The sequence below is a fragment of the Myxocyprinus asiaticus genome, chromosome 40, assembly GCF_019703515.2.
Source record: "Myxocyprinus asiaticus isolate MX2 ecotype Aquarium Trade chromosome 40, UBuf_Myxa_2, whole genome shotgun sequence".
NCBI lineage: Eukaryota > Metazoa > Chordata > Actinopteri > Cypriniformes > Catostomidae > Myxocyprinus > Myxocyprinus asiaticus.
In genome coordinates this window covers 23836985-23861300 of record NC_059383.1, presented here as the reverse complement: position 1 = coordinate 23861300, position 24316 = coordinate 23836985, and the positions used below count along the sequence as shown (strand labels likewise).

The window sequence follows — 24316 nt, the reverse complement described above, 5'->3', positions numbered from 1 at the left end:
CTCAACCTACTCAGAAACAGATTCTCCCCTCGATTGTGGTGTTGTGGGAAAACAGGTTTCAGTCACCTCTGGCTCAGGAACAGAGTTAACACAAGGGTGCAAGTCATATCTATGGACTCTCTTTATAGACCACCCTCAAGGGGCTCAATAATATGTGTAGTACCCTGCACATATATGACCCTGTATACAGTAGGAACCTATGAATCCTGTATTTTGTTCCTACCCAAAGGTCTGTGGCGCAAGTATTCCTGCTGACCCACATCAATCACAGGGCAATAGACTTTGTCATTAAAAAGGGCACGTCTCTCAGCAGCCTTGCGTTCAATCTATCTTGTTGAATCACTAACCAGTCATGTTTTCTGTACACAGTTTGCTGTTGACCTAGCAGTGCATCTACAGGTAGATACAGGCTGACTCCAAATAGAAAGTAATGTGGTGAGTATCCAGTGGTTTCATGTGGTGTTACAATTACAGTATTATCATAAACCAACTCAGGAAGGTGTTCTGGCCAACGCTTTTTCTTTTCAGGGGGAAGTGTACGTAATAGATCATGGAGCATTCTGTTAAAACGCTCACACTGTGCATTACCCTGAGGCTGATAGGGTGTGGTGTGAGTTTTCTTTACACCATACATTTTACACAGCTCAGCAATCACGTCACTTTCCAAATTTCTGCCCTGATCAGAGTGCAATTGTTTAGGCACACTATATTCCAGGAACCACTCTTTCAGAAGGATCTTGGCAGTGGTATCAGCCCTCTTATCCTTGGTTGGAAACACCTGTGTGAACCTTGTGAAAACATAGGTCACAATTAACACATTCTCTCAGCCATCAGATGCAGGTTCAAGCACAGTAAATTCCACTGCCACTACTTCAAGGGGCCTTGAAGCAAGAAATGGGCTTAATAGGAGGATATATCCTTGGCTGTGGCATCTTAGTTAAGATGCACCTTTGACACTTTTTGATCCACTGGTCCACATCATTATACATGCCAACCCAGAAGCATCGTTGCATCAACAGGTTTAGCATGTGCTCAATGCCCTTATGTCCCATAGACATGAGGGTAAGAGCAGCTCATTCACTATGATGTTGGTCATTCACAGTGCGATAAAGCAAGCCATCCAGGTCTCTAACGAACTTTTACTGCTTTATCAATGACAGAACAGATTTTGACAGACCAGATCTCTCACAAGTGGTGGGCTTTTGTTCATGTTCCCAAAAGGTTCTGAAAGAATTGAGAGTGGGATCTTTCATTTGAAAATGCTTCAGTTCAGCCATTGTATAACCCATCAGAGTAGGCATACTTTCTTGAGGGTTACTGCCTTCCTCTACTCCACACTCTAAAGCACGGATCTGTCTAACCCTACAGCACTTTTCACCAGCCATCACTAAGTCAAGCTCTAAGGCTGTTCCTTTTTTATGATATTGCAGATAGCAATTCAGTCATCATATTCTGCATCCTCAGGAGGGGCAGGCTCCCTTGCTGATGGCTGCCTAGAGAGGGCATCAGCAGCTGCATTATGGCATTCTAGGCTGCTGGTATAACATGACTTCACTGCTCACATCAGTCTCCAATATGAAATGAAGATTGAAATCTGCATACCCTAACACAGGAGCAGAAGTAAGCTTCTCCTTCAGCAGCTCAAACACTGATTGGCACTCTGATGACCACAAAGCACTAAACTCTCTCTTTGTGGCACCAAAGTGCTTGATACACAGGTTCACTAAATCATGGAGGGGGCCAGCAATTCAAGAAAAACCCTCAATTAACTTTCTGTAGTAACTACAGAACCTGAAGAACAGGTGTAATTCCTTAACTGTACTGGGAATTTTCCATTACTTTACTGCTTCAACTTTACCTGGATCAGTACAAATACCTCAAGCTGAGATCTGATGACCTAAGAAAGTTACTTTTTTCTGCAAGTAATTACACTTTTCAGGCTTAACTTTGAGACCTGTTTCTTTAAGTTTATTAAAGACTACTTCCAGTCTCTGCAAGTGCTCAGGGAAAGTGGGTGAGTACACAAGTATGTCATCAAGGTACACTAGCATGATCTGAAAAATTTGATCACTTATGGAAGCCTGCATAAGATGTTGAAATGTCGATGGTCCATTGCAAACCCCAAAGGGCATCTGAGAATCCTTAAATATCCCAAACTGAGTTGTAAATTCAGTCTTATGCATCTCACTCATGGACAGCAACCTGATGATATCCACTAGCTAAATCAATGGAAGAACATTGCTCCTTGTAGTGCATCAAAGCTTTCATCTACCCTAGGCAGAGTAAACAGTTGAGCTCAGCTGCCTGCAATCGACACAAAGCCATTGGGTTTCCTAACTAGCATGAGAGGTGAAGCATAAGCACTGGTGCTTTCTTGGATCACTCCTTTCTTAATGAGCTTGGTGATATGTTCTCTGACTTCCCTTTACTGAGTGGGTGGGATACGCCTATAAGGCTGGGCTACTGGTACATCATCCACCATGTGAATGTCATGTTGGACTTTGTCTGTAAAACTGAGGTCTTCATCCTTAAGAGCAAAAACATCATAATACTTCATCAACAAATCACTTAGCTCTGCCTGATGTTCAGGAGTACCACCAGTGTGTAGCTTTTTGAGAAACTGTTTGCAGCTGTCCTCCAATAAATGACTGCCTTTTGTATTTACACTAATCTCTTCAATATCAGTAAAAATTATCTGAAATCTCACCTCACACGTCTCACTGGACTTCACATTCTCAACATGAGACAGAGTACTAAGTCTGGTTCTGGCCTGTAACCAGATATCTTCTGGGGAGAGGTTCACAACCTGTACAGGAAACAACAGTTTTTCTGAAGACACAAGAGAGGAAACAATAATCAGACTTCCAGGTAAGGGTGTGTTCGCTGGTTCTAACAGGAAGTCCCATGAACCATTATGTAACATACTCTTTGTTCCCGTGGCCATTACCATCGTAACTGATGAAGCAGGTATATGTACCATGTCTTTTCCAGCTACTTTGACTACGCTTTGCTTCTCTAGACTGCTGGCACTCTGCATCTGCTGAAATGCCTCCCTCCAATCAGACTGCAACTCTCCACCTAGGGTAGTTTTAAACTCTGCATGAACCAGTTGTCTACATCTGCTAATGATGTTCATGCCAATGAGGGCTGATACAGTAGAAGAGTTTTGTGACTCACTCACTACTAGAAAACCACACTCTGGTAGGGTAATACCCATGGGTTCAACCTCCATTTCATGATAACCTAGGTAAGGTATGTCTAAACTCAGAAATGTCTCAGAAATAGGACTGACTTTGCTTCCTGGTTCAAGTAAACAAGAGGGCATTACTCCACTAATTTTTATATTAGCAACAGGACATTTTCCCACAGCATGCTGAAGTAGACGGTCACGACAAGTATTGATATTGGCTGAGCCTATGGACTGCCCTCGCACTGATGATTTAGCATTTTCTATGACAGTCTATTTGCTTTTCTTCACATATTGTACCTCTTAGCTGTGTGTCTTACACCATTACACCGGAAGCATATTGGTTGGCCATCATCTGTAAACCTTGGCTGCATTTTGGGTTTACTATGAGCCACAGGTTCTGACTTAGTGCACTGCAAAGTGAGTTTCTCGACAGCTTGTGTTAGCTCTCCTATAGCTTTTTCTTGTTCTGCTACAATTTTTAAAACTTCTTCAAGAGTAGCAGGGTTTTTTCTCAGGTATACCAACAGCAGCGCACTGAGCAACATCAACACTTCTGTTGCTGACAAAATTTGACACAAGATTTAGGATCTTCTAGAGACCACATAAGAGCTTCATCTTGCACTTAATTTAGTGTTGACTGTGGCTTGTCTCTCACAAGCTTATGAAGCTCCCTTCTAAGGCATGCATCACTAATGCCCTCAATAAATTGATCTCAGATTGTCAAATTCACATTTGATATTGCATTTGATGACTGCTTCAGGATAGAACTCTGAATTTGGGACAAAGCATGAGAGTAAGTACGAACATCCTTGCCTTCCATTTCTTTATGGCTATAGGATGTCTGTAATCTTTGCTGAAATCACCACTAAATGGTTGGATGTGATGCTCTCTTGACACATACAGGTGCATCTCAATAAATTAGAATGTCGTGGAAAAGTTCATTTATTTCAGTAATTCAACTCAAATTGTGAAACTCGTGTATTAAATAAATTCCGTGCACACAGACTGAAGTAGTTCAAGTCTTTGGTTCTTTTAATTGTGATGATTTTGGCTCACATTTAACAAAAACCCACCAATTCACTATCTCAAAAAATTAGAATACATCATAAGACCAATAAAAAAAACATTTTTAGTGAATTGTTGGCCTTCTAGAAAGTATGTTCATTTACTGTATATGTACTCAATACTTGGTAGGGGCTCCTTTTGCTTTAATTACTGCCTCAATTCAGCGTGGCATGGAGGTGATCAGTTTGTGGCACTGCTGAGGTGGTATGGAAGCCCAGGTTTCTTTGACAGTGGCCTTCAGCTCATCTGCATTTTTTGGTCTCTTGTTTCTCATTTTCCTCTTGACAATACCCCATAGATTCTCTATGGGGTTCAGGTCTGGTGAGTTTGCTGGCCAGTCAAGCACACCAACACCATGGTCATTTAACCAAATTTTGGTGCTTTTGGCAGTGTGGGCAGGTGCCAAATCCTGCTGGAAAATGAAATCAGCATCTTTAAAAAGCTGGTCAGCAGAAGGAAGCATGAAGTGCTCCAAAAGTTCTTGGTAAACGGGTGCAGTGACTTTGGTTTTCAAAAAACACAATGGACCAACACCAGCAGATGACATTGCACCCCAAATCATCACAGACTGTGGAAACTTAACACTGGACTTCAAGCAACTTGGGCTATGAGCTTCTCCACCCTTCCTCCAGACTCTAGGACCTTGGTTTCCAAATGAAATACAAAACTTGCTCTCATCTGAAAAGAGGGCTTTGGACCACTGGGCAACAGTCCAGTTCTTCTTCTCCTTAGCCCAGGTAAGACGCCTCTGACGTTGTCTGTGGTTCAGGAGTGGCTTAACAAGACAACTGTAGCCAAATTCCTTGACACGTCTGTGTGTGGTGGCTCTTGATGCCTTGACCCCAGCCTCAGTCCATTCCTTGTGAAGTTCACCCAAATTCTTGAATCGTTTTTGCTTGACAATCATAAAGCTGCGGTTCTCTCGGTTGGTTGTGCATCTTTTTCTTCCACACTTTTTCCTTCCACTCAACTTTCTGTTAACATGCTTGGATACAGCACTCTGTGAACAGCCAGCTTCTTTGGCAATGAATGTTTGTGGCTTACCCTCCTTGTGAAGGGTGTCAATGATTGTCTTCTGGACAACTGTCAGATCAGCAGTCTTCCCCATGATTGTGTAGCCTAGTGAACCAAACTGAGAGACCATTTTGAAGGCTCAGGAAACCTTTGCAGGTGTTTTGAGCTGATTAGCATGTCACCATATTCTAATTTTTTGAGATAGTGAATTGGTGGGTTTTTGTTAAATGTGAGCCAAAATCATCACAATTAAAAGAACCAAAGACTTAAACTACATCAGTCTGTGTGCATTGAATTTATTTAATACACGAGTTTCACAATTTGAGTTGAATTACTGAAATAAATGAACTTTTTCACAACATTCTAATTTATTGAGATGCACCTTTATAAATAAGACCTGGTTGACTCTCTATTCAAATTGGCAATAGCTGCCATGGTCTCGTCATACTTTCTGTTGAGTTCTTGATTCTGTCCCTGAACATCATGCACACTACTACCTGCACAATGTTCATCATCAGCAATTTGTAATATTGGACTATCATCAGATTGTGACATTTTGAAATGTTCAAATTATCTCAGTTTGAAAAAAAAAACAGTAAAAGTTCACTTGTGGGCAAAATAATTATCTCTAAATCAGTCCTTAACGTTAAAACCAAAGGATATGTTGCTGAATGTCTGTATAATATACTTCTTTTCTTGCTTGTAGAAAGTCACTGGATATGATATACAAAAATATATTTTGGGGTTTTATTCTGAAAAAAAGGAAATGAAATGCAATACAAAAATGAAATATGGTTCAACGAAATATGGTAGAGGCTAATGTCAAAATAAAATAAAAACAGGGCATTAGCCTAGCCATATGCTTCAGCATACATCACCTTAATACATGCATATATAATTCACAGCATTTTATGCAGTTAACACATGCTCATTTTTTTAACCAGTCTTTAAGGATATGTATTGCAGTTTAAACAATAGAATTCTCGTATTTTCACATATAACATTTATTACATTTATTCACTAAACTGGAAAACATTCTGGGCTATAAATCATAAAATAAGATATGATTAATACTAAATTTACATACCCCACCCTTGCATGTGCACCAAAATGTGGTGAAACTCCATACATGCAATCCATATGCATCTGTAACCGGTCTTACTCGACCCACTCCGAGCGGGATTCGAACTGGTGTCTCCGGCATGGGAGGCGGGCACGCCAACAAGGAGGCTAAAGGCTACTGCCCCTAGTGTCATTCACTAGTGTGCCCCTTGAGGCCAGGAGAGTGAGTTTTACACACTGCACAGCTACTTACCAGCTGGCTACCATTGCACATCCTTCAAAAGTAACCCATAACAAACACTCAGTTTTAACATATAACTCTTCTGAACACCTATTTAATGCAATATATAAGCATTTTGTGTAAAATTTAATATTTACCCAAATAATTCTCAAACGATTAACAAAACCGGGAGCTCTCTTGCACAATGTGTGTTCTCATGTTTCAAACATAAGAGAGTGCTGGAAAGTGGGTGTTGCAAAACTTTTAAAGGCAGTGCTTTCTTGCACAATGTGTGCTCTCACGTTTCTAAAACGAGAGAGTGCCGGAAAGCAGGTGTCTCAAAAAATTTTAAAGGCAGTGTAAGGCAAGCTACTTCAAAAACGTAGCAAGCTAAGCTACAAACTACTCAACAAAAACAAAATAGTTAAGCTACGCTAAAAGCTACACTTCAGAGAAAGTAGCAAGTAACACTACTTGCCAAAAGTAGCTTGCTACATTTAAGCTACTTCATTTTTTCACCCAACCAGATGCATGGAGCATACTGTCACAGACAAAGCATCTAAAAGATTTATTTACATGATGTTTCACAAAGCCATGGAACATTATAGTACTGTGTAGTGCAATACAGTATACAAGTATACAGTATGATGTCATATCAAATGTATGTGCATGTAAAAAATATGTATATTTATACTTATATACGCTACCTATCCAAACCCATGTGTTCAATATGAAAAAGTACTATTTTTACATTTTATTTTTCATATTTATACCACTACCTCTACAAACCCTTACCCACTTGAACATTATTTCCTTTGCACATTCCTGTATAAAAACTCTGTGTAAATATACTGCTCATCTTATCCTGTAATTCTGTGTCTAGCTGTTGTATTTCTGTATGTACTTGGAAGCTTCTGATCAGAGGCCATATTCATTGTGTGTTTAAGCATATCTGGGCAATAACAAAGAGGTATCTGATGGTATCAGATGGTAATACCATGGTACTTTGATAAACAATTAGGCCTACAATATTTATGCACCATTCTGTATTTACATGGTCCTTCAAAGTACTTCAAAGAATGCCATGGTACTACCATGAAAATTGTTATATATGATTTCCATATTCATATACTATTGCATTTACATTGTGCTTTAAGGTAATTCAAAGAATATCATGGTACTTTGCTATATGATTGCCATTTTCATATAGCCTACCATTGTATTATCCACATACCATTGGCGCTCCCAGGTAATGGTACATGTCCAAAAAAGTATGGTAATGCCATGGTACTTTTTTGATGTTTTTTCGTGTGGGCTACTAGTGTTTTGATACTCTTTCAGTCATAAGATGTATTTATCTGCAGTAGTCGTTTACAAGCTGCACACGTGTTGAACTTAATAAAGACCTTCTTCACCACTGGCAAACGATAGGACACATTCGCAGGTTTGGCTTCCATTGATTGTAGATCCACTGCAACCAGCTTTATCTTTATTTTCCGTGCTTTAAAATATTCCGTGAGCGTGTTGGAAAGTGAGAGCACACACCAAATGTTTCAGCACAGCAGTGTGCATGTGAGTCATTAAGATTGAATCGCAAACCACTTTGCTATCACATGTGACCAATTCATTGTAAAGAACCGACTCAGATGAGCGATTCGTTTGTGAATCAGACACCTTTAGTTCAGATTAAAAACTGGCGATAGTAAACACCGGGTAGGTGGCAACTTACGCATGATGTAGTGGTGTAGCTTTTGTCAAAGCGACGCCGCTACCTAATAAAAAACATAGCTTCGTTACTGAAAAGTTCTCGATTGAAAAATTAGCGAAGTTACCACCTCGCTACTCATAAATGTAGTTAAGCTAATGGCTTTGCTATTTGTTGCGAAGCTACTGCCAATCACTGATTAAAGGGGCCATGTCCAATTTATGACAAGAGTTAAATTAGATGAAATTTCTCCACTTGGCTACAATAAATAATAATAATTATAATAAAATAATTGGAATCCACATATCAAAATTGTTGGTTTAGAGTGAACAGATACATTGTGGTCTTCAAGAATCTTTTTTTTTTTTAGGTTAAAGATGATGTTGACCTAAAGATGTGCTTCATGTGGAATCATCTTGTTTAAGTCAAAAATGTTATTTAAAATCACTAAATCATATAAATATCAATACTGTATATTAGGTTATACCAACTAAACTTATTTTAAGGGTTAGATCAGGAAGCTCCTTAGGGTAACAAATGGAGGTTAGTTAGGCTTAGCTTCAAAATACATAAATCCTTAAATGACCTGGAGAACATTGTTGGCACCCTGGATTTAATTTTTGAAAGCACATATTGTCTTTGGACAATATAACTGTAATTTCCTATATTCCAACACACTCTCACAGCGAAATCGTAAGGATTCATATGACTTTTCTAAATTTGGCTAATTTGTATGATATCATACGACTGCACTACAGCCAATGATGTCGCTGGACATCATTTTCATCTAATACGTGACAACTATTTGCTTCTATCACACATAACAGCTTCCTGTCATGTTTATGCACTCTACTAATCAGTTAGATTTAGATAAGGGGTTTGGGTAAGGGCATAATATTAATAAGCATGTCCTTGTCACCTCACGCACGGAACTCACACTTACTTCTGCATTAAACATCCGGGCATTTGCACGTGATGAAATTGTATAAATTCATACGAATGAAATCGTACGAAATCATTTGAAATATCCAACTGGTAAAATATATACGAATTTTCGTGAGAACAGGTTGTATATTCATACACCTCAAACTAGAGGGCAAACGACATTTACAGTAAAACTACTGCACACTGCAAAACGTTGTATCCTGCATCTAACCCTTAAAATGAATTCCCCTTCATTGCTCTCACTTTGACGCTGCATCAGTAGCAGACTCTATGGGAATGCTGTCAGGTGTGACAATTACTGAAGCCTATAGAATAGTATTCCTACATCAGATGGCCACAAGCACTGTGTTTAGAATTTGCGGCATTCCTACAATGTGCCGGCATTCGATAGATTGGATTGCACTCACTGTGAGCGCATGAAGATGAAAATGCTTTGCTCCAGAGTTGTTTTCTTTTAAAAGACGTTAGCGCCTGTAAGCACCTATAATCACATTAGCAACATGGCCGTATCCACCATTGAGGTCACCGAGGTCCAGACCTTGGTATTTTTTCCCGAGGTGTATATTAAAAGTCATAAAATAATTGCCTAATAATAACTCTTTGGTGCGTGAAAGATAACCAACCTTCTCAGGTGAATGCTTGCTTGAATTGACCAATGAAATCGGCTGGGGGCGGGCTTTGCGCTCCACTGTGCTGGGCTATGTCAACAAACCGGGCAGGGCAGGCACCTTAATCCACCAAAGCGTTATGAGGTAACTAGAGAAACGGACTGATAATGATATGCTTTTCTTTCATATCAGTTTGTGTAGGGTTGAAATGCATGTTAAAATGCTGAGGTACCACAATATATTTTTATTTTCATTGCAAGATTATCCTAGCAGAGGTAACATTTGCAAATAAATATCAATTTACCCTGTGTTTACTTTCTTTACTGACACAGACGAAAATGAAAAGATTGCATCAATTAAAGCTCAGCTTTGGGAAGGGAAGCAGCAGGGGACAAGATGAGACTGAGAGAAAAATAAAAAGAGAAGATGATGGAGATGAGAGAGGAAGAGCAGGTAGGCTACTACCCACTGTGCCCAGAATATGATTAGCATTATGTTACTGTGCTGTTTAACACAAACAGAAACTGACCTGATCTCATTCAAACAATGTAGGCCTAATTACCACAGAGATATACACTACTGGTCAAAAGTTTTGAAACACGACTGAAATGTTTCTCGTGATCTTAAAAATCTTTTGATCTGAAGGCGTATGCTTAAATGTTTGAAATTAGTTTTGTAGACAAAAATATAATTGTGCCACCATATTAATTTATTTCATTATAAAACTAAAATGTAATAACATTTTTTATTTTTTATTTTTTAAATTGATGACTTGGACCAAATAATAAAGAAAAGCAGCCAATAAGTGCCCAGCATAGATGGGAACTCCTTCAATACTGTTTAAAAAGCATCTCAGGGTGATACCTCAAGAAGTTGGTTGAGAAAATGTCAGGAGTACATGTCTGCAAATTCTAGGCAAAGGGTGACTACTTTGAAGATGCTAAAATATAACACAGTTTTGATTTATTTTGGATTTTGTTTAGTCACCACATAATCCCCATAGTTCCATTTGTGTTATTCCATAGTTTTGATGACTTTACTATTATTCCAAAATGTGAAGAAAAAAAAATTATAATAAAGAATGAGTAAGTGTTTCAAAACGTTTGACCAGTAGTGTATGTTCTTTGGTAATTAGAGTGAAGCCTATAGGTTCAATTTAATTTCATAAGTATAGTGTCTTAATACAGTATAGTACTACTGTATAGATATCATTTTGTATAAAACATATTTTTCCTACATTTATGTACTGCTTGAGACACATTTTTATAATTCAAATCCAAAAAGATCATTTATGCTACTGCACACTGACATGGTTTTAAAGCTATTATTATCCAATGTCTTAAAATGCACATATGTCGATCAGGGAAATCAATATATTTCGCCCCCCAACCCCACTAGCAAACTTAGTTTTTGGACATCGGTATTTTTTAAAACCTGCATATGGCCATGATTGGCAAGGTTAGTTATTTGGGTCCACCTGATAGTTTCGCCATCTGACCGTCTGTCAATTGTTTTGCTGGAGCTGGAACAGGTGCCAATACTGACACGAATTGTGCTTCATTGATGGTACATGGAACCTGTTCCTTATTGAAGAGGAGAAACTTCACTGTCACCTCTTATTTCATCATAACATCAGTGAAACTCTAAAGTTGTTCTCTGAAATAATGGCAACAGCAAGAGGGACATTTTTATTTTTTTCATTATTACCCTGTGTGGGGCAGTGGTAGCTCAGTGGTTAAGGCTCTGGGTTACTGATCAGAAGGGGTTCAAGCCCCAGCCCCAGCACCGCTAAGATGCCACTGTTGGGCCCTTGAGCAAGGCCCTTGACCCTATCTGCTCCAGGGGCGCTGTATCATGGCTGACCCTGCACTCTGACCCCAGCCTAGCTGGGATATGTGAAAAAGAAGAATTTCACTGTATATGTGCAAATGTGTGATGAATAAAGAAAATTATTAAATTATTGAAATTATTCATTGTATTCATTCTTAGGAAAAAAGTGCAACAGATAATTTACCTGATTTTGTTACTTATAAATTTATTGTTAAGAATATTTCATAAGTCTGGGTGAGTGAGAAATTCTGGCAAATATAAATTGTCAAAAATCATAGAATGTAAGAATAAGTTAGACACACTAAAAAGGTTTGAATCTATTTGATCTATTCTTTAAACCTATAATAGTTTTTATTTTATTTTTTCATTAAAATCCTCCTTAAACAAACAGAATCACCCATAAACGTTAGCTGGTGATGTTTGACTGTGGATCATAAGCAAGCAGAGGAAAGACACTGGAGGCATTGCTTTAATAATAGTTATGATGATGATGAAGCCCATGATCTGCCTATTGAAGTTGTACTACATTTGAGCATATTTTGTTTTCCTATTAAGAAGGCGATATCCTTTTTATGTTTTTTTTTCTTTTCTTATATATAATAATAGCTACATTACTCATATTATACATGTTTTGTTTGCATCCAGATGGCATTATAAAAAAGTCTCCCAGATCATAGTGCTTTTCTCTTGATTTTGTTCAAATACAGTATGTAACCATGAGGTAATCAAAAAGTAATTAAATGTAATCGGATTACATTACTTTCTTTTTGTGGTAATGCGATTAGGTTATTGATTACATTTAAATCAGTATTTGTAATGAATTACATTTTAAAAGCAACCCTCCCAACCATGCTCCTTAAGGCCTGTGCACAAAAAAAGCATCACAATTATGAGAAGGAACATTTGGAATAAGAAAGATTATTTGCCACTGCCATGCATACTGCATATACTTCTGTTAAATACATTTGTTTAAATCACTGTGTAATGCACACACATAATGACTGTTAAAACAGATGTTGTCAATTGGAACAATACTGATTGTATCTTATTTCCATATACATTTGCTAAAAAAAAATTAACTTGACTTTTAAACATAAAACCTGCCTTCAGTCTGACCCATGATTAGATAGACTTTAACTACTGCTAAAAGCAACACAGCTGTTAACGACTTAATGATAGCACAGCAATAATGGTTACATAATTTTGTGGAAACTTCACCACATTTTTGATATACAGAGGCACACAGAGTGCACTGACATTCACATCAATAGCCACAAAAAACACGAGATCTGCAAAGTGGTTTATTAAAAGGTGAAACAAAGGCAAAGATGCAGCAATATATGCTTTGTTCCCCTCCATCAGTCAAGATCTGGACGATGAATTTCTAATTTGTCACCTGCTCTCACTTAGAGCAGTGCATGTCCCAGGTCACCTGAATTGCAGAGCCATCTTTCTCTCTCACCATGGCATGTAGTAAATGTAAGCGCAGTGATATGAGTCCGTGTACACATTTTGTCCAGTCCTCACCTAAATTGTGTCAGATGATCACAGATTTTATCTTACAAAATGTATACAAATATTATAATAGTTAATGCCACCGGTTCCTAATAAGCCCTCAGTTAGTTTTAGTATAAAAACCCCTTTGTTTTCACTTTATATTCCCTTTATTTTGCCATGTGTTTTTAAACCTAGCCTGTAATCCTCAATGTAATTACTTTGTGTTTTTTATGTTTGGTGAGTCCTTGTATCTTTCTTACCTGGACTTTGATGACAGACAAATGAGGGGGAAAAAACAAACAAAAATGCCCTACTTTTTGATTCTGCCATTTCTTTGCATTTTCATTTTGAACAGACATAGCAAATACTGTTTAAACTGCCCATTGATGACTCAGTAAATTCTAAAACAGAAATTAGTTGTGTAAAGTTGTAAAAACAAAGCATGTAAGTACAGTATATCAATGGCTGTGATCATGGTAACAATGAATCAGTTTTGCCCTCTGGGATGATGACAGCATCACAGAGACACCTTTGAACCACATATTAAAAGTAAGGGTAAGGCAACATTTTATCAGAGAACTACAAGTTGATATTTACATAACACTGTATACTGACTGCGAGTTGGCTGCAACTTTATCAGGCAACCTGTGAAAATTTAGGCTTCAGATTTTTGAAGCTACAGTATAAATTAACTACCCTGGTAATAAAAGAAAACTTCGGGAGTAAGTATATGCTGTTTTATTAGACATGCAAGTAAAACCAGGTAATTGTACTACATAAATTTACAACAACTGTTTCCAGGTTCCTTGATTTCTCACTTTACTCTGTCGTGCTTTTCAGTTTGTTCATGCAGTGCTAAAAATGGTATTAAGTGCTTCCAAGCACATTTGCCAGTTAGTGTGGACTGTGTGAAAAATATCTGAAGGTTTAACATATGAACATCAAGCACAGAAATAGAATGTGATATGTTTGGGCAAAATAAGTTTTTACTGTCTAGAACTCAACAAACGTATGTTAAAATGATCCGTGTATATTCATCAGTGTGCAATACAGTTCTTTAGGATGATATGTAATTACAGGGCCAGGTCTGGTTTGTTTCCCTGTTCACAGGTTTTTTGAAGGACCGCGAATGGACAACTTGACATTCAGACACAGCATTCTTCAAGTGGAGGGACTGAATGTTACACCTCAGTCTACTTATCCTGTTTTCATTTTGCTTCTCTTGGTTTATGTCTTTATAATGGTTTCCAACACTGCACTTATCATTCTTATCTCAACAGAGAAGAATCTGCATCACCCTATGCATTTTCTGTTCTGTAACTTGCCACTGAATGATATTCTAGGGACCACTGTCATTTTGCCACGCATATTGCAGGACATTTTCAGGGAAACCTCAGAGCGTTATATAACGTATGTGGATTGTGTTGTTCAAGCTTATTTTGTACATATATTTATTGCAGCATGCCACTATGTGCTGATAATTATGGCCTTTGACAGATACGTGGCTATATGCAATCCATTGCGATACACGGCTATAATGACAAATAAAATGGTGATTAAACTGTCAGCATTTGCCTGGGGACTGTCAGTACTTATGGTGACAGTTCTGTTAGGTCTCACTATACGTCTGTCTCACTGTAGATATAAAATTGAAAACCCTTTCTGTGACAATGCCTCACTGTTTAAACTGTCCTGTGAGGAAAGTGTGGTTATTAACAATGTGTATGGAATTATTTATACAGTGGTTTTATTTAGCTTCTCAATTGTGTCTGTATTTATAACATATGTCAAGATTGCTACAGTGTGTATAACCAGCAAAAACAAAGCTCTCAACAGCAAAGCCATAAAAACCTGCAGCACTCACATAGCTGTTTATTTAATCATGCTAGTTTCTGGGTCCACTTTTATCTTTCTCCATCGTTTCCCACTCTATTCTGAGAGCAGAAAACTGGCTAGTATAATGTTCCATATTGTACCACCAGGACTAAATCCTTTAGTATATGGTTTACAAACCAAAGAGATTAGACAGAAATTAATAAAATTGTGGTGCAGAAAAAAAGGGAACTCTTAGTTTTTGTTTTGTTTTATTTTATTATTATTATTATTATTTATTCTTTTTTCACTATAATTTTCCATTTCAGATTTCAGAGTTTAAAGTATTGAGTCTGTATCTTACCCTCATCAATATATACAAAGCAGTGGTCTTTCCAAACTGTGGATTAAATTAGGAATGTAAGTCTTTAGTAACTATTTTGTAACTTTACAAGCACTTATTATTTACCCCTTCAGGGAACTTTAAATAAATCATTGTCCTCACATGGCATGGTGTTACGAGATCTTTGCTACACTCAAAACTGTACTTAAATTAGTTTGCTGTTATCTTGAATGTATTTTAAATTATTAAATCTACCGAATAAATAGTTTTTTATTGAGCAAAATGTATACAGGTTTTATCATAAAAGCTCATAATGCTAAAGTGATAGTGTCTAACTTTCCACAAGTAAAACATTGTTTTATTGTTAAGAGGAAGTTTTGGATTTGCAGCAACTAATAGGTCACTAAGTTGTACAAAGGACAGGAACTCTGAGATGTCCAGCTATCAATGCTGTCAGATACAGTAGTTCTGCCATGACGTGCAGAAGAAAATATACTGCAGGTTTTTGTGAGAAATGAGGTGTTAATGAAGCGAAGATACCTAGAAAAATTGGTAACACTTTATAATAAAAGTACATGAATAATCATAAATTAATACCTGAATTTAATAGTTACTTATGCATAAATTTATGATGAGTTAAGAAATGGACTAATCGGGAACAAATGAAGAGCTAACATTAACTACAACATAAGTCATATGAATTCATGCATTAATAATGGTCACCTTAATTCCATGCTAGTACATGTTTTATAGTTAATGCATTAATGAACATTAGGAAATAATGTAATAACCAAAAAATCTGTATGTTGGTTGATGTAAGCACTGCAGTTATTATATGGAGAGCCATTTTTGTAGAGCAAACTGCAGTCATTTTCTTAATCAGTCATTTTGACTTGCTGTTCAGCAAAAATATCTAAACATCCTTAAAACAAGATTGGAGAAGTACTACTGCATAAGTCAAGACTTGTTTTCAGATAATATGTCTTGAAATACGTTAAATTGTTGTACCCCATTAGCTATTGTTTAGCAATTAGTTAAATATTTAGATGTTATTTTTTTACAAGACAAAGATGCTGATTAAGGAAATTATATTTTGAAGTTCATTGTGCATTCACAATGAGAAATATCCCTGAACTAAGGCTAGTCGGCCTAACATGCATGGATTTATGAGTGTTCGTCTAAAGTGATTGAAATATTTGAGTTTTGCAATTCTGGATCTTTAGACTGATGTAAAATGAAGTATTTCTAGTGCAAATGATGGGAAAGAAAATATGTTGAATAAAATGTAGGATGTTTTAACTCATAAACAATTGACTGTAATTTTTAAACATTCTTCCAAACATCAGTGGAGAAACGAGAATGTGCGCAAAATGTGAGCAAAAGTGCTGTTGTTCTGAATTGATTCAGGAGTGAATTTAAAGTGCAATTTATAAGCAAATTTCCAACTCATTAAAATAACTTGATTAAATATTCACAGTGATATGTACATGTTCATTTGTTGTATTTAGTTATTTCGGTAACACTTTACAGTTAGGTTCCATTTGTTAACATTAGTTAACATGAACTAAAAATGAACAATACTTTTACAGCATTTCTTAATATTGGTTCATATTAATTTCAACATACACTAATACATTTTTAAAATCAATAGTTGTATTTGTTATCATTGGTTAATACACTATGAACTAAAATGGAATAACAATTAACAGTTGTATTTTATTAACTAAAATTAACAAAGATTGATAAATGCTGTTAAAAATATATTGGTCTTTGTTTATGATACCTAATGCATTAATTAATGTTAATGAATGGAACCTTATTGTAAAGTGTCCCCATCATTTCTATTAAATTTATTATTTAAGTTATTATAATAAACTATTAAAACTTTTTTTGATGTTGTTTTTAATTGATGTACATTTCAAAATAAAAAAAAAGTAAAAAGGCATTTTTAAAAAAATTATTATTATAATTTTTCTCATTGAATGTGCAATCATTCTTATGTTAACATTTATTAATGATAAAATTTATGGCAAAAAAAAAATTATAGGTTGCAATAAAATAGGGGGCCCACAGTACAAAATTATCAGGAGACCCAACAATCCGAAAAGCGCCCCTGAATAGAAGTGCCATTCAGGAAGTATCAGGGTTTTCTAATTAATTTTTCCAAGTAAACATATTGTTCTCATTAACATCCATTGTTCCGGTCATGAATGACTCATGTTTCTTAACGAATCATTGAGTCAATGATTCAATGACTCACTTACAACATAAAGCATGTTCATTTGTCATCACCTGCTTGCATAAGGATGTAATCTGCAGAAATGAATCAGTCAACGAAATCAAAAATAAACAATGAATCAAAATCTCAACCACACTTTAGAAAGCATCCATCACTGACAAGCAGAATAATGTTCTTCCCAGTGTTGTTGTGGTTATGTCAGCACTCTTGGAACACAGAGTGACCAATAATGTTAGAAAAAAGGAACTGACTTGCTGTATAAAGATATACAGTACAGAATAATATATATCATTCCTACTCCTCAATTCCTGCAGTAGAGCCTCGGCAGCACGGCGGTAGCCATTGAGGTGGTAATTTGACAAAGAATAAGGAAACCATAACAAAAATACACACATCTCCAAATGTTAAAAAGGGCAAAGACCCAACACTGTTACAGTGTCAGTGAATGTGATCATGGCAAGTGATGAATACGTTTTCCCCCTCTTGGGTGATGACATCATCACAAAATACCTTTGAACCACATATTAAAAGGCAAGGACAAGTACAAAATTTTTCAGAAAAGACTCAGTAACAGACAATGTTATCAACATTCAGTGTTACATATATATCAACTAAGTATCAGAAAGTTTTACATCTGTGAAGAAGCATTAGGCCTAAGTCATCAATCTGGTAGTAACTGGTGTAAGTACTGTATGTATTGGTATATTAGACATGCAAATACCAAGTATTACATAACCTTACAGCAACAACTGTTTCATTCTTTGTTTTTTTAATTTAATATGCTAAATAATATGCTAAAAACAAAAATCAGCTAAGAAAAATCAGATTGATTTAACAAATGTGCCAATTATGAATTATGACTGTGAAAATGTTTAGACAGCAAGCAATGTATCTTCATAAAATATGAACCATATACAGAATTATATATGTAAATCAAGCAAAGAAAATGAGACAGAATGTTATTGTCACTATGGCACTATGCATTATATATATATACTGTATATATAGAACAAATATGTCAACATATTCCATGCATATACCTAAGAGTGCAATCAAGTAGGTTATCAGTAACCTGATATGTTATGGATGTCATTAACGGCTCTGTTTGTTACTCTGTAGAAAGGTTTGTGCAGGGCAGCCAATGGACAACTTGACATTCAAAAACAGCATCCTACTAGTGGAGGGACTGAAAGTCACTCCTCAGACTTCGTATCCTGTGTTCTTTCTGCTTTTCTTGGTTTATGTCTTTGCAATGGTATGCAACATTGGACTTATAATTCTGATATCTACAGAGAAGAATCTACATCACCCTATGCATTTTCTGTTCTGTAACTTACCAGTAAATGATATAATAGGGACCACTGTCATGTTGCCACGCTTGATGCAGGACATTTTAAAGGAAACATCGGAGCGCTATATCACTTATGTGGAGTGTGTTATTCAAGCTTATTTTGTACATATATTTGCAGCAGCAAGCCATTATGCCCTAATGATCATGTCCTTTGACAGATACATGGCTATATGTAATCCATTACGATACACATCTATAATGACCAATACGATGGTGATTAAACTATCAGCATTAGCCTGGGGGTTGTCAGTATTTATGGTGACAATTATGTTAGGTCTCACTATACGTCTATCTCACTGCAGATTTAAAATTGAAAACCCTTTCTGTGACAATGCTTCACTGTTTAAACTGTCCTGTGAAAATGTGTCTATTAATAATGTGTTTGGAATTATTTATACTGTGATTGTTTTTACTTTCTCACTTGGGTCTGTCTTTATAACGTATCTCAAGATTGCTACTGTATGTATAACTAGCAAAAATAAAGCACTCAATAGAAAAGCCATAAAAACCTGCAGCACTCATATAGCTGTTTATTTAATCATGTTTGTTTCTTGTGCCACCATGGTTTTTCTCCATCGTGTCCCTGAATTATCTGAAAATAGAAAAATAGCTAGTATAATGTTCCATATTGTACCACCAGGATTAAATCCCCTAGTTTATGGTTTACAAACCAAAGAGATTAGACAAAAGTTTGTTAAATTTTGGTTTAGAAAAAAAATAACAACAATTAATTCTTTGTAAATTTTTTAATTAGTTTTATATGATATGTTTGAATACATACATACATACATATATATATATATATATATATATTTGAGTGCTATTTTAAACTTGATTGAAAGTTTTGGAGATTGAAGATGATTTAGCCATTACACACTGTAGAACTTTGTATATATAATATATATATATATATATATATATATATATATATATATATATATATATATATATATATATATATATATATATACACACATTGGTCTGATTTCACAATTGAAAATATTGTTGTATTCACAGACGTTTGGCAATTTGAATGTGTAAGAAAAAAGTTTGGTGTATAGGAACTTAAATTAGGCACACATTATATTTACAAAAGCAAAATATAGGGCTGTATAATACCTTTGTCCATTTCAGAGTTTTAACATGTTGAACATTTCACCTCATCAATAAATTATCCATTTGTTTAAATATCTTCCTGTTTATCTGTCTAAAAAATGATGTTGTATTGTGTCTATAAGTGTGTCTTTAATAACACCTGTACAAATACCATTCTAGATTTAGCTCATTTTTACTCAGAGCAAGATATTACATTGTCTGGCTGCTGTCACAAATCTACCAGTGAAAGTTATTTTACTTCATCTCCTCACTCTCCATTGTCTTGTTACTCCACATATAGCCTTCTATATCCACACCATGACCACTGGGGTCAAAGCTAACTCAAAAGTAAGACTAGAAAGGGTTGAGTCTGACATAAAGTTTGTGAAGAGATTTGTTGAAAAGTTGCTGTGCAAACCTTTATACATTATTCATTTATCATGAACGCATCAAAAGCAAAGTATCTGCATTATCTTTATAAGCAGCAATTAAAAATATTATCGAATCATATGTAAAATACAACGAATTATTTTGCTGGCATAGGCTCATACTAGTTTAAATTTAGGTGATCATTTTATAGCTGAAATTAGTTTTACTGATCTTATCTGATCTCTGGAAAAATGCTATGAAGAATATAAAATACGGAATATAAAATACAAAACATGGCATGTATTCAATTGTACTATTATCCATAAACCCAACAGGCTCACTCGTTTTTATGCCTAAAAAACTGAAACTTTAATTGGTTTTATAAAATAACAGACAAGGCTCAAATGTAAAAAAATTTAAAACCATTGTACATGATTATGTGGCTGAAGATTGCCATAGATAAGACTGATACCACATATACAGTACTTTACATGCAGTAAATGCATATCATGACTGCATATCACTTTTTTAAAATAATGATCAGAAATCAATGGTCAACATATTTGGCATTTATTTCCATTTTTCAACATCATTGTTAATCTTTTTGTTTACTGTTATCATGGGCGTAGCAATCAGCAATTGAGAACAGTGAATTCAGCAAAAGACCAGAAAACTTCTGAATGCTGACCAAGTGGCCAGATCTTCTGTTGTGTCTTGTCTTTGTCTTAATTGTACTTTTAATATACTGACTGTCTTAGGCCAGGGGTGTCAAACTCCTTTTAAGTCAAGGGTTGGATTGGACAAAATGTCATCTTATGCAGGCAATGTTTTATTTGTTAAATCTTGACATACCCATTAGGAGCGTACAGTATGCACAACACATTATAGTCTGAAGCTACAGTAATAAATTCCAGAATCAATTTTTACTGCATTAATAATCAATATTAGGGTAAAACAAAAGGGAATATGGAATTTACAAAGAAGCTATTCACCAGAAGCACATTTTGTGCAGTCTTTGTAAGCCCTTTGAAAATACTGTACATTAGAATGTACAAGTGATGCAACCCTCACTGTCATCCATGATATTTTTTTTATTTTGTTTTTATTTTTTTATGTTTTACATATAAGTGAAAAGCTTGTGTCAGTGTTATGTATCAAATTAAACAAGAGTGATTATTCTTTTTTCCCCACTTATTTTTCTTCCTTTTTCTTTCCAACATATTTTTATTGATTTTCACTTAACAACATGAAAAAAAACAAAAAACAAAAAATGTGAACATAAACAATAACTAAGCAGGAATTGCCAGTGTATATACATCCAACACTGTACACATACACTTACATGTGTGTTTATACATCACTTCACATATACATTCCATACGCATACATACACAAATACATGTAATAAAAAAAAATAAAAAATAAAAAAAAATCACAAAAAGCAACAACATACAAAGTGTAATCTACCATATAGGACAGTTTAATATCTGACAAGTCTGACAGTTAGAAGTCTCGGCCATAACATGCTCCTCTTGTGAAACATAAATTATTGCCTGAGGGCTAATGAAAATGTGTGCTCAGTCAAACATGTACCTTCCCTAAAATACTGCATCCCGCAGACTAGCCGGTAAATTTTCCAATACTGGCAGCCATGTCTTCTCAGAAATGGTGACATCTCCTCTTATAATGGCCGTTAACTTTTCCAGAGGCAACACTTTAAAGATCTCTCGATACCAGAGACTAAGCGATGGGGTCCTAACTTGAATCCAATGGTTTAAGATACATTTTCTAGCCAGAAGCAATAGCTTGTCACAGAGTAAAAACTCTTGCTGTGACAGTGGCCTGTTTTGGTGGAAGACCAAAGAAAAACCCCAGATCTTTGCCAAATGGAGTTTTAAATGATTTTCCCATTTTCCGTGCCACATTATCCCAGAATTTACAATGGCAGGACAGAGCCAAAAACAATGCATATAAGTGCCGATTTCACTTTGGCATTTAATGCATATAGGAGAATGATCCTTATCCATTTTAAGAATTCATGGAGTAATGTGGAGTCTAAGTAGTATTTATATTGAGTCTCCGCCATTCTATTACAAGTAAATGTTTTTCTAACAGAAAACCCTCCAGCTGAGGGAGAAGGGTATTCCCATTCTCAATTATCTCGACGACTGGTAAATCCTAGCTCACTCGCGAGATCTATTGTGTGCGCACAGGGACCTTGTGCTTCAGCACCTTGACCGACTCGGGCTTCAGGTCAACTGGGAGAATAACAAGCTCTCCCCTGTGCAGAGCATCTCTTTTCTCGGTATGGAGTTGGACTCAGTCACTCTCAGGGCCCGTCTTATGACCAAACATGCTCAATCAGTGCTGACCTGCCTGAAGACCTTCAGGCAGAAGGTAGTGGTGCCAGTGAAACAATTTTAGAGGATCCTGGGGCATATGACATCCTCGGCGGCGGTTCTCCCCCTCGGGTTGATGCATATGAGACCGCTTCAGCACTGGCTACAAACTCGAGTGCCCATGTCCACTCTTCCATACCTCGTGACATGGTTCAGCACCTGCAGCGTTTCCTATAGGAACCCCTAGTGTCACTACATCGATACATCGTCAAGTGAGTGACAGACAGGGACCGTCTTGGTTACTGATGTAACCTCTGTTCCCTGATGGAGGGAGCGAGATGAGATGGTGCTGAACAGGCCGCTGACATGGCCGGGACTCTCTATTGGCTCCTCAGCATAAATCTGAATGAGTTATGCACGCCATCTCCTTTTATACCCATATGTCCAGGGCGGAGAGTGGCATGCAAATTCCACTCACCAATTTTCATTGGCTTTTTCTATTTTAAGCAAAGGTGATTGGGGCTCTCAAGATCGAACCCCTAGTGTCACTACGTTGACACAACATCTCGTTCTCTCCATCAGGGAACAGAGGTTACATCAGTAACCAAGACGTTTATGAGCCCCTGGGAGGAAATCTTTATTTTGAGTCAGTGGTATCAGAGCTGATGGTAAGCCCCTTCTCCCTGCAAAATTCATCATCTCTTTCCAAACTTGAATATTATTGTACAGTATAGTGGTATTTTTTTTTTTTTATCTCTGGTGAAAATTTTAGTCCCCTACTGCTGGTGAGCAAATATAACAAAGAATATGGAAGTACCACCCACTCATCCACCAAGGGCTGCGAGTCTAAATAGGAATGCACCCATGTTTAGATTGTGCGATTATGGTAGGCCCAGTTATAGAACATTAAATTTGGTAGCGCTAATCCACCCCTTTCTACTGGCAACTGCAGGTTCTTCATCTTCACTCTTGGTTTTTTGCCCTGCCAGATAAATTTTGAATTTTTTTTTTCTAAATCTGAAATCTGCTTTTTGGGAATCCATCTGCATGGGATATAATACTCTGGGGAGGGTATTCATTTGAATGAGATTAATTCTACCCACCCATGAGAAGGGAAGGTTATGCCACCGCACTAAGTCCACTTTGATAATTGGAATTAAATTACATTTTCCCCATCTCTGATATATCTGGTGAAATCCAAATTCCAAGATATGTAAGACCTGTGTAGACCCATTGTGGTGATGGGGGTTTGGTCGTGTGTCTGTCTGCGGGAGAGAGGGAGTTGCCGAAGCTATTGAGTGTTTGTGAAAAACGTTTGTTTATTTTTGACAGTGAATTATTGAACTGAGTGAAAACACCCGAAAAGTGTGCATCTGCTGCACAGAAAGAGAGAAATAAAAGTGTTACCTAGAGCATGTCACTGCTCCCCGTCTCCTCCTTCCCATACCCAAACTTGGAGTACTGTTACACTGGTGCCGAAACCTGGGACCCGAGGAGACACATCGTCATGGAGTCCTCACCACTGGGCGAGGTGATCAAGACCCTCGCCAGCATCCAGCAGACCCAACATCAGGCCCTCGTGAAGCTGCAGCTGGAGCAGGAGTAGCGTTTTCAACTCCTGCTCCAGGCCCA

General features: G+C 36.7%; 2 protein-coding genes across 6 annotated transcripts in view; both read left to right on the top strand.

Annotated features, from left to right (window-relative positions):
• Positions 1-16787, top strand: part of LOC127431356 (olfactory receptor 146-like) — a 55971-nt gene extending 39184 nt beyond the window's left edge. For 2 of the 5 annotated variants that reach the window (XM_051681772.1, XM_051681771.1), the window contains exons 2-3: positions 10142-10262; positions 14222-16787. In XM_051681772.1, the coding sequence (XP_051537732.1) occupies positions 10142-10262; positions 14222-15207 (1107 nt within the window). In that variant the 3' untranslated portion in view covers positions 15208-16787. Of the gene's footprint in view, positions 1-10141; positions 10263-14221 lie in introns of those variants that run through there. The other 3 variants (XM_051681776.1, XM_051681775.1, XM_051681774.1) reach the window with 2 other exon arrangements.
• Positions 16788-18647: 1860 nt separating this feature from the next.
• Positions 18648-23538, top strand: LOC127430915 (olfactory receptor 146-like). The gene is made up of 3 exons (XM_051681057.1): positions 18648-19023; positions 19153-19570; positions 23457-23538. Exons 1-3 carry the CDS (start codon positions 18672-18674, stop codon positions 23536-23538), a joined length of 852 nt encoding a protein of 283 aa, XP_051537017.1. The 5' UTR covers positions 18648-18671.
• The last annotated feature ends 778 nt before the right edge of the window (positions 23539-24316 follow it).

Excerpts from the sequence above, each read along its gene's own strand:
- LOC127430915 (XM_051681057.1), top strand. The coding sequence starts at position 18,672 with ATGGACAACTTGACATTCAAAAACAGCATCCTACTAGTGGAGGGACTG. Across the intron at positions 19,024-19,152 it reads AAGCCATTATGCCCTAATGA|TAGGTCTCACTATACGTCTA; the intron begins TCATGTCCTTTG and ends TGACAATTATGT. Across the intron at positions 19,571-23,456 it reads ACCAAAGAGATTAGACAAAA|TCCCCTACTGCTGGTGAGCA; the intron begins GTTTGTTAAATT and ends TGAAAATTTTAG.